At 42.6% G+C, this 11,610-nt stretch overlaps 1 protein-coding gene and 1 pseudogene across 3 annotated transcripts in view; both read left to right on the forward strand.

Annotated features, from left to right (window-relative positions):
- LOC137255966 (uncharacterized) overlaps positions 1 to 11,610 on the forward strand; it is a 589,910-nt pseudogene that overhangs the window by 286,595 nt on the left and 291,705 nt on the right.
- LOC137255978 (oxidoreductase NAD-binding domain-containing protein 1-like) overlaps positions 1 to 11,610 on the forward strand; it is a 31,013-nt gene that overhangs the window by 4,213 nt on the left and 15,190 nt on the right. For all 3 annotated transcript variants that reach the window (XM_067793611.1, XM_067793613.1, XM_067793612.1), the window contains exons 4-6: positions 287 to 428; positions 9,737 to 9,976; positions 11,017 to 11,113. In XM_067793611.1, the coding sequence (XP_067649712.1) occupies positions 287 to 428; positions 9,737 to 9,976; positions 11,017 to 11,113 (479 nt within the window). The remainder of the gene's footprint in view (positions 1 to 286; positions 429 to 9,736; positions 9,977 to 11,016; positions 11,114 to 11,610) is intronic.

Consider the following 11,610-nt stretch of genomic DNA (forward strand, 5'->3'; position numbering starts at 1 on the left):
GACAAAATCTTTATTCGTAGACATTTTAGAAAACTTTGAAAAGTTTAATAAAATGACTGTACGAAAACGGACAATACTGAACTTTTGGATGACATTACTTTACTGTCAAATTTCTGTGGCTCTACTAATAGTGTGGTATACTGTTTCACCTGGTCGTTCAATTGTTATAACAGCTAGATCTGCATGTGTATGAGTACCTCGCTACAACTTGATACACACAGTGTCCTTCATTCACATTGTGCTGGCACTCAACCATATTTTACCCATGATTCCATGTTGTGTTCAGGGTGGATACCTTCATCCCAGGTGTAGATACAGTGACAGGCTTCTCCATGTGCTCATCACCTGGTCTGCTACAGAGAGATGGGATGATGCACCTGGCTGTCAAACGTAGCTCTCATCCTCCGGCAGAGTGGGTGCATACAAAGGTCAGAATGTGTGGGTGACCTGTTATGTTACAACGCTTTGAAATATTTGTTTGTGTGTTAATTAACACCAGGATCTTAAAATCTGATCAGATATTTGCATCTCACATGAAACAATGGGTCAGCATGCTGATCCATGAAGATTTGGGGTTGGTCTTCAGCAACCCATGCTTGCCACAAAAGGCGACTATGCTTGTTTTGTTGTAAGAGGTGACTAAATATTACAATGTGTGTTGCATCATGACACAGTGTATCGTCCCAGCCATAGTGCATTTACCCGGGTTTTGCCCAGTGTTCCACCAATCTCATGGTAGGGGACAAAAATGGGCTTTAACCAACAGACTAACCACAGTCTCATATAATCCAGTGTAAATCTAAGAATATGTCCCAATCTAGCAGACCCGTGAAGGTCCCAGGGTAGAATAGGTCTTTAGCAACCTATGCTTGCCATAAAAAGGTGACTATGCTTGTTGTAAGGGGCGATCGGGTGGTCAGACTCGCTGACTTGATTGACACGTGCCATCGAACCCCCATTGTGTAGATTGATGCTCATGCACTTGATCACTAGATTGTCTGGTCCAGACTTGATTATTTATAGACCCCGCCATATAGCTAGAATATTGTTCAGTGCGGCATAAAACTACACTCACCCATGAAGATGCATGAAGCAAGTATTTGCTTTTAGCCAGAAGTAACAAATGAATTCAGCTGAATCAGCAATGCCTACTTGAGGGAAGGACATTTTGCAGACTCAAACAGACTTGACAGTGATCATTGTAAAATTGAATATGGTAATGAATACAGTTAAATTCAAAGTTCTTAAAATGTTAGCTGATACGGTTAATGATATGTTCTTTAGAAGGCAGTTACATTCTTAATATATTTTACTTATATGTACTATTTTATGCATGCTATGAACACAATCATCATACTGTATATTGTATATATTTTTAGTTAATTTGTTTTAGCAGAGTCTCATATGACAATGTTATGTCTATGTGATATGTTTTATCTCAGTAATTGAAATGTTGTTCTACTTGTAACATATCATTTGACATTTTCATAAAATATTTCTGTCTGTCTTGACCAAGTGACTGAGTTAGCAGATTAATGAAATAGAATTAAACATTAGTAAAAGTCTTGACCAAGTGACTGATTTAGCCAATTAATGAAATAGAATTAAACGACATTAGTAAAAGTCTCAAACAAGTGACTGAATTTCAGATTGTTTCCTTAAGTGATCAAAACTGGAATTCAATATGGCTCTGTGGTAGACATCTTGGATGTATTGGAAGAACCACACCTCTGAGGTTTCGGTAGATATTATGTAAAACCGGAGGGGAAGGGATCTCCAGACTCCAACGGTCTTACATTTCTACCCAAACCGAGGAGAAGTGTTTTCTCAAACATACATACAGCCAATGATGGATCATTACAATGTAGATGATCATTTAATGAAGCTACATAACAATAATGTTACAAAGTCCTTTAGGGCCTGAGTGGTCAGTACATTCTTTATGAATCCTGTTTCGTTTGCATTCCAATTCCGTTTACGGACCCATGTTTTGTATGATTGCAAGTTTTGTAGAAAACAAAAAAAAAAGCTCACGGCGGCAGCTATGAGGCGCTGGCATGATGAATTAAACCTGGTCCCGTGCACACCTGCACCGTGTTTTCATGGTCCCACGAGGCGGATGTAAAGTGAAATAGAGGCGAAGGAGCAGACCTCACAAAATCCCATAACAACGGTAAGACAGTCACGGAGGGAAAGTAAACTACCCCTGCACCTCAGGGAGGACTACGTATTAAGAACCCCACCTATGAATGTTGATGGGGAAGATGCTACAGCAGAAGGAAATACAATTTCTGTGAACAAAGGGGTAGAAGCCAAAGGTCAGTAGTATCAAACACGTCTGTCACTGGAACAAGCAGAAAGTCAGAATCAAACAAATCCGTGAATGGTAGGAGCAGAAAGTCAGCAACATCATCAAAGTCGGTGAATAGTACTGGAAGAAGCAGGAATCAGAAAAATCAGAATCCACCATTTCTGGCAATAACTCTATATGAAGTAGAAATTCCCAAGCATCAATAAGTTCTGTCACCTCACAGCTGTCAGACAAGCAAACTGCAAGGTTAGAGAAACTAAAGAAAATATCTCAACTTGAAGAATTGAGAAGACGATTTGAGGAGGATTTCAATACACAGGAGGAGTTATCAAGATGTGATGATATGGCACGAAAGGCACAGGAAGAGGCTGAAATGGAAATTCTAAAGGCTCAGAGGAGGGCTCATGAGATAGAACGTGAGGCCCAACGAGAGTGAGAGCAACTGGGAACCAAGATCTTGCACTTAAGGAGAATTCGGGAAGCGGAAGCTGAATTACAAGAGGCAAGTTTCATTGACTGTATGATACCCCTGTTGCAGTAATTACTGCTCTACCAGCTTCCAGTGTTGTCCACTCTACTGTCCAGACACCTTCAGGTGTACCATTACCAGCTTCCAGTGCTGTTCTCTCTACCGTCCAGACCCCTTCCAGTGTACCACTACCAGCTTCCAGTGCTGTTCTCTCTACCGTCCAGACCCCTTCCAGTGTACCACTACCAGCTTCCAGTGCTGTTCTCTCTACCATCCAGACACCTTCCAGTGCTGTTCTCTCTACAATCCAGACACCTTCCGGTGTACCACTACCAGCTTCCAGTGCTGTTCTCTCTACAATCCAGACACCTTCCGGTGTACCACTACCAACTTCCAGTGCTGTTCTCTCTACAATCCAGACACCTTCCGGTGTACCACTACCAGCTTCCAGTGCTGTTCTCTCTACAATCCAGACACCTTCCGGTGTACCACTACCAGCTTCCAGTGCTGTTCTCTCTACCATCCAGACACCTTCCGGTGTACCACTACCAGCTTCCAGTGCTGTTCTCTCTACCATCCAGACACCTTCCGGTGTACCACTACCAGCTTCCAGTGCTGTTCTCTCTACAATCCAGACACCTTCCGGTGTACCACTACCAACTTCCAGTGCTGTTCTCTCTACAATCCAGACACCTTCCGGTGTACCACTACCAGCTTCCAGTGCTGTTCTCTCTACCGTCCAGACCCCTTCCAGTGTACCACTACCAGCTTCCAGTGCTGTTCTCTCTACAATCCAGACACCTTCCGGTGTACCACTACCAACTTCCAGTGCTGTTCTCTCTACAATCCAGACACCTTCCGGTGTACCACTACCAGCTTCCAGTGCTGTCCATACACCAATCATGATGTCACCCAACAGAGTCCACTCTCCCATCATGATGCCCTCTGGGATACCAGGTCCTCATGTGGCCAACCCTCCTGGCTTGATACCAGGTCCTCATGTGGCCAACCCTCCTGGCTTGATACCATCAAGCATACCAGCAAGTGTTCCAGCTGAGACTTCACTTGCAGACTCTATTAACCAAGCATCCCCAAGGAGTCACACTTACCTTTATCGACAATGTTACTCACAACAAAACTATGGTGACCCACATTACGTTACCCATAGACAGAACTTGAAAAACTCTCACTCAACGTTAAGTGAGCCTGTGAATGTTAATCCAGTTCCCTACGGCTTCCCAACTGTCAACCCGCAAGTGACGGCAAACATGTCTCAACTTTTTATTCCAAGGCCTAATCTACCTAACTTCAATAGTGGAAAGGAAAGGGACTTTGCCCTATTGAAGATAGCCCTGGACGATTTGGTAAGCGTCCATCCAAACTTGACTGAGCAATACACATATCAAATTCAACTGGACAGGCATGGAGGTCCCCCTAAGAGATTAGCTTCACGAGAGGCCATTTACAGCCACACATTGGAAGAGAGATATGAGCAGCCACGACAGCTTGTTCGGAGTGAACTAGGTGCCCTAATGGGAACCCCAGTACTGAGGTATGGGGATCTTGATGCATTTGACAGTTTTGGTCTCTCTGTACGCTCATTTGTAGGAATGCTGAAATCAGTTGAGGGTGAAAACAGATCTGAGCTTAAATGTGGTTCTCATGTCCACAGATTATTTGGAAAATTGCCACCAAGTTACAGAGACAGCTACGTAGAGCTCTGTATCAAAGACTCAATCCTTCAGTTGGACAGTGACCAAACATACACACAGTGTCACTTAGCCGACTGGTTACAGACCAAATCATGCGCCATGCGCATTGCCAGCCAGACTGTTACACTCTACAAGCCAGGGACTCCGAGAGAGCCACGGAAGCCTCCACCACCTCGGTTGGCCAATCGACAACCCAATCCAACAGCTTCATTCCTGACTAAGGACTCCAAGACTCTGTCTGTTAATAAGGCTAAGCCATTTTGCCCATTTTGTATTAATGGGGACCACTTCCTGAATGGGTGTCCTGAATTCAAGAAGCTGTCATTAAGTGAGATTTCCAAGTGGCTGAGTCAAAGCAGATGCAGGAGATGTGGCCGAAACCACAAAGAAAGGGAATGCACCTTGAGAAAGCTGTGCCAGTTGCATCTAACAGCTTTACATGATGCTCTTCAGCAGACATCATCCAAGGTCTACTACATGGATCAACCATCTAATCCTGCACTCGTTATGTTAAAGATTGTGCCAGTAATCCTTCATGGTCCTTGCTGCTCAGTATCCACATACGCAATCCTTGATGATGGATCTATGTGAACCATGATACTGAAATCAACAGCTCAGCAGCTTCAACTCACTGGGACGCAGGATTCCATTCTCCTTACAACAATAAGTCAAGAATCAGTGCACTGTAATGGTCAATCTGTGAAACTCCAGATTTTGCCAGCAGATCAGCCAGCTACTAGGTTTGACATTGACAGTGCCTTCACTGCAGACAATCTATGGATGTCAGAGTACACATATCCCCTAGAGAATATGCAGCAGCACTCGACACATCTGGAAGGCCTTCCTTTACCAAAGATAAATGGAGCCGTACCAAGTATCCTGATAGGATCCGACAACTCAAAGTTAATCTTGCCTATAGAGCCGGTCCGCTGCATTTGCTCCAAGCAAGACAAATTGGCGCTGAAAATATTAGACTCCCAGACCACAAGGATTGAGGTGGATGGTGTAAGTCGCTACAGTCCTAAACATGAGAATGGTCTACAAGGTGCTGTCAAGCTAATATGACCCAATTTGGTATCTGTCACCATTCATTGGACAAGCCAAGGTCATAGTACAAGACTTTTGGAGGACAAAGAGAAATTGGAATGATCCCATTGAAAATGGGCAACTTCGTGACAGGTGGCTTGCTTGGGAAAGGGAGCTGGGACTCATCCTGCTGATTTCTCTACCAAGGTGCTATACCCCTCAAGGGTTTGATCCAGATGATTCAACCACACAATTACACATCTTCTGTGACGCATCCGAAAGACTATATGGGCCAATCGCCTATGTGCTCTCAGAAGATAGACATGGAAAGGTTTATGTTAGCTACGTGATGTCGAGATCCAAGGTTGCACCAAAGAGACAGTTAACCATACCTCGGTTAGAGCTATGAGCAGCTTTGACAGGTGCTCAGTTGGCAGACCTGTTGCAGTGGGAAATAACCCTGCCAATCAAAGCTACTTACCTATGGAGTGACTCTACTACTGTGCCTCACATGGTTGCAATCTGAATCCTGCAGATACAAGGTATTTATTGGAGCCAGAGTAGTTGAAATTCAGAACCTCACGGACGCATATTGCTGGAGCACACAGCAAAACCCAGCTGATGATATCACTCGAGGCCTGAGTATCAAAGAACTTGTTGAAGAATCTAGATGGAGAAATGGACCTGCCTTCCTCCAGCAATCCGTGGATGACTGGCCTGTATCTCCATTAACACACTGTGACGAGCCAGCAGAGCTTAAGAAATCTGCCATGTTGTCAACTCTTGTGACACAAACTCCCACCTTGCCTGATCCCACACAGTATGAATCATGGGAATTGTTCATCTCTGATGTAAATGAAGTCCTTGACGGGGCAGCCTCTAACGAGAAAACTAAGACACTGACTCCTGAACATGTTGAGGAAATTGAGAACTATCTTTATCGCCAAGTACAACAGCAGTGCTTCACAATGGACTTTGATTGCCTTAAGTCTGGTAAGCCATTACCACGCGATAGTAAATTGATTAAACTTGATCCTGAGTATGATCCGGAACTTGACTTGATCAGCGTAGGCGGCAGACTCCGTAGAGCCGAATCTGTTGATTTGCGTATCAAGAATCCCATAATTCTTGATCCAAGCCATGAGATCACCAAACTGATTATCAGAGATCATGATGAGAAACTCTTACATTATGGTCCAGAACGTCTCTTTGCCAAGATCCGATGCAGATTCTGGGTTCTTCGTGGCAGAGAAGCCATACACCAACATCAACGCAGGTGTGCTACCTGCCAAAGGTGGCGTTCAAACCCTGCAACTCATGATCAGAAGATGGCCGACCTACCGCCGGCACGTCTCCGACTCTCCAAACCAGCCTTTTGCTCAACTGGAGTAGACTGTTTTGGACCAATGCTGGTAAAGATAGGATGTCATTTGGAGAAACGATGGGGCGTGATTTTTAAGTGTATGACTACCCGAGCTGTGCATTTAGACCTCCTTGAGCCTATGGATTCAGATGCTTTCCTTATGGCATTCCGCCGCTTTGCATCCCAAAAGGGTAAACCTCACGAACTCTTGTCAGACCAGGGCACCAACTTCAAGGGTGCTAAATCAGAATTACAGGATCCATGGTCAGAAATGGAACCAGAACTACGTCAGTACCTTGTCAACCAAAAGGTAGAATTTGTGTTCAACCCTCCAAGTGCACCTCATCATGGAGGTGTGTGGGAGAGGGAGATCAGGTCAGTTAAGCATGGCCTCAGAGTGTCACTTGGTCTACAGACCGTTACCGAAGCAACCTTGCGCACTGTCTTATGCGAAGTCGAATGCATTCTCAACTCCAAGCCACTTTCCTATGTGTCATCGGATGCTAGAGATATGGACCCAGTTACGCCCAATATTCTCTTGATGGGGCGGCATGACATATCCCTACCTCAGGTTGTGTATCCTGCAGACCAATTCCTAAGCCGAAAGAGATTGAGACACAGCCAGGTCCTGGCGGACCACTTTTGGACCCACTTTATCAAATCATATCTACCTGACATGCAGTTACAGTGCAAATGGCAGAAGCCCAAAGTTGACATTCAGGTAGGGGATGTGTGACCCAGACTCACCCAGGACAAGAGGGTCATGTTCAGATGGCTACAGTCAGTGTTAAGAACAAGCACTACACAAGGCCTGTGTCCAAACTGATCCCTCTGACAGAATGTCAAGAGGAACCAAATGACACTTGAGTTTACGGTTCGATTCATATGAGCTATTTCCGGAGCATGTAGACAGACTTTTTATTATTTCAAATTTAATGCTTAAATTTGGGGGCAGCTGTTACAAAGTCCTTAGGGTGTGAGTGGTCAGTACATTATTCATGAATCCTGTTTCGTTTACATTCCGATTCCGTTTACGGACCCATGTTTTGTATGATTGCAAGTTTTGTAGAAAACAAAAAAAAAGCACATGGCGGCAGCCATGAGGCGCTGGCATGACGAATTAAACCTGGTCCCGTGCACACCTGCACCGTGTTTTCAAATAACTTTAGTGCAAGTAAAATCAATTGAATGACTCAATATAGATAATGGTAGAGCGGTGTGGTAGAGCGTCTGCCAACAAGTCTGAGAATTGCAGGTCCAATCTTGCTTGGGAAAACATTTGCACTTCGAACATAATATTGAATGACATTTTTCAGTTGATTACAAACACTCATATATCATGTTGATGCTCATATAGAGTTAGGATAGGATAATTTACTAAAAGTAAAACCTGGGAAGGTCTTTATAACAAAAAGTAGTCAACTCATCGTGACTTTCCCGATGGTGGTTCTGTGTGAAGAAAATGAAAAACTTTGAAAATGAATAACTTTGAAGTGTCAAACTATATCTAATTGTTATAACCAGGCCCTGTAGCTTACTATTTTAATACACAATCTTGCTCATATGCCAAATGCAATTGTCAAATACGAAAAAGCATAAAGACCCCATACTGACATTTTCCACCATCTTAAATATTTCTAAACTACCTCATGTTAAACATGCACTTGTATCTGTTTCCAGGTGTAGTCACACAACCAGTATGTACTGAGTGCATTTGTGTGAGCAGTTTCAATGCTAATGTCAGACAAAGCTTACTTCTTGTTTTACGGATCTGGCAGTTGTGTTTTTACAAGAATACGAAAAAAAAATGAAACCCCCCACCTTCCCCAATCCTTATGTTTTATTGGCCAAAAATGTAAACTTACAAGAACTTTTTTTATTGGTTTTGTCCCATGTACACTTCATAAATTTCTAGAAGTAAAATACTTCGTATATTTTGAAGGAATATCACTTTGACTGATGTGTTTATTTTTATTCTTTTTTCCTACTGATTTTAGGTTTTCTGAGGACAAAAATCTGTAAAACAAGAAATAAGGTTATACAGGACAAATGTTATGGATTATAACTTCTTGAGATTTTAGTTTTACGACGTTTCGGGGTTTTTCCTAGCCCCCCCTTCATCAGGTTAAGCTGAACTGAACAGTAAGGCTTAACTGTTAACTGTTAAATGTTAAATAAGGTTGTTCTGTCCTAAACCAACATGACCTCAGAACTATACTTCACTTACTGGACAGCGTGAAAAATAAAGAATAAAAACTATAAAACAGTTTGACTGGCTTCATTCTCACTTTTAGGCATAAAAAATATACACTCATACAGTTCAAACACAGGTCACGTAGCTTCACTATTCCTTACACTACAGACCATGTGGCTTCACTATTCCTTACACGCCACATGGCTTCACTTTCACTATTCCTTACAGGCCACATGGCTTCACTATTCCTTACAGGCCATGTGGCTTCAGTATTCCTTACACTTACAGGCCACTGGAGATAACTGCATTGCGAAAAGTTATCGGCACATTACTTCTGAACACATAACTTCCACAAAAACCATTCTTTTTTAGCTTGATATAGAATTACAAGATTCATGCATGTATCTGAACCTTGCATATTTTTACCAGTGCAAGGTGAGATCATAGGTAAATGTGCATGTGGGTAATAAAACCAAAACTCTTTTTAGCCTGGTATACCCTGATTTGTACATATATATCCACAATTGGCTTATTTCTACAAGTGCAATGTGGAGCTACAAGTGAATCTCTGTGTGGGTGATTGAACCAATTCTCTTTTTACTTTTAGTCTGATACACCAGTATTTGTACATGTATATCTACGATTGGCTTATTTCTTCCAGTGCAAGGTTGGGTCACAAGTGAATCTGCGTGTAGGTGGTGACTACTTCTATGACCCCCAGACAGGGGAGGACCCCCCCACAGATCTGCTGCTTGTGGCTGGTGGAGTCGGAATCAACCCCCTCATGAGTATGCTGAACCACATCCACGACATGCATCAGTCCGAAACTTCACGCAGCATGTGCCCAAATAAGGTCATCCTTATGTTCAGCGCCAAAACCAATGATGAACTCTTATTCAGGGTATAGTACTAGTTTAAATTAGTTATAAATAATTTTTTGCAATAGTTTTAGTATTTTTAAAATTGACAGAACATAACCTGTTAATAAAAAAGGCATGTGTGAAGCCCATTTCTGCAGTGATAGTGCTGGAATATTTACAGAAAAGGTTTAAAACCAAACTCACTCGCTCACTCAGTTAAAAAAAAATGAATGAGTTTTAATACTTGTGAAACCTTTAAAATGTACTCTTCAAAAAAAGTACGGGAACTCTATTTTCAATGTATGATTGTCGAAATTGGGAGATATAAGAGATTGAATCAATGTTGATATAATAAATAATGGATGTTTTGAGAATGCATCACACCACATGGATTTATTCAAAGCAAAGCTGCTCGTTCACTTATCCCCTTATTAGGTTTACAATTTTCCGTCAGTAGTGTGTGATTTGACCCTGAAAACCCTGACCATGCACAGATGCAAGAAATTTATCAGAAAAAATGGTCTACAGTGATTTATCGACCTGCCTGAAAAACATTAAGATTCATACTGACACCCCATGCACGTGTAGGAGGCTCCCACGTTGTGCACATGCTTGCTATGCATTGTGTTTGCATGTGATGAGAACGTGAAATGATGCTGCATACACAAGATGAATGTCATTGTAACATTCCTCAATGGGTTTTCTTTCCACCAGACTTCAAAGTTCAGGTTCTCCTCCTTCTTTTTAAGAGTATGGGATATATTTAGACGTTATTAAATTATGCAAGTGTGATGATTTCTTTTCGAAAGACCCCATGAAGGTCTGGGTTAGAATATTGCCCGTTAGTAATGCATGCTTGTCATAAGAGGCAACTAACAGGTTCGGATGATCAGGCTCACTGACTTGGTTGACATGTCATCGGTTGGCAACTGCGCAGATTGATTCTCATGCTGTTAATCATAGGATTTTCCGGTCCAGACTCAATTATTTGCAGACTGCCTCTATAGAGCTGGAATATTGCTGAGTGTGGTGCAAACTTAACTCACTCACTCACTCTTCTACTATTTGTGAATCGTTTCAGAAAAGAATCAACGAATTATGTAATGTGAAGCCAAACAACATGTCGGCAGTGTATTTCATCACAGAAGAGACAGGTGCAACAGAAGACAACACAGTTTGTAAGTTCATTTTGTCTGTTAGGTGGTTGAGAGAGCTTGAAAAATGTTCGTTCATCGTAACTTGATCATGAGTAACTCTTTTAACTGAACAACACTTTAATGCCTGAGACAACCCTTCATTAACGGGGCCAACCCTTCAGTAATTGGCTCATCCCTTCAGCAATGAAGCCAACCCCACAGTAACTGAGCCAACTCTTCAGTAACTGAGTAAACCCTTCAGTAGCTGGGTCAGCTCTCAAGTAATTGAGACAACCCTTCAGTAACTGGATCAACCCTTCAGTAAGTGGGTCAACTCTTCAGTAACTGGCTAACCCGTTCAGTAACTGAGCCAACCCATCAGTTACTGGGACAACCCTTCAGCAACAAAGTGAACCCTTTAGTAACTGGGCTAACACCTCAGTAACTGAGCCAACTCTCCAGTAGCTGAGCCAACCCTTCAGCCAACCCTGAGTCAACCTTTCAGTAACTGGGTCAGCTCTCCAGTAATTGAGCCAACC

The sequence above is a fragment of the Haliotis asinina genome, chromosome 11, assembly GCF_037392515.1.
Source record: "Haliotis asinina isolate JCU_RB_2024 chromosome 11, JCU_Hal_asi_v2, whole genome shotgun sequence".
In the NCBI taxonomy this organism is placed as follows: Eukaryota; Metazoa; Mollusca; class Gastropoda; order Lepetellida; family Haliotidae; genus Haliotis; species Haliotis asinina.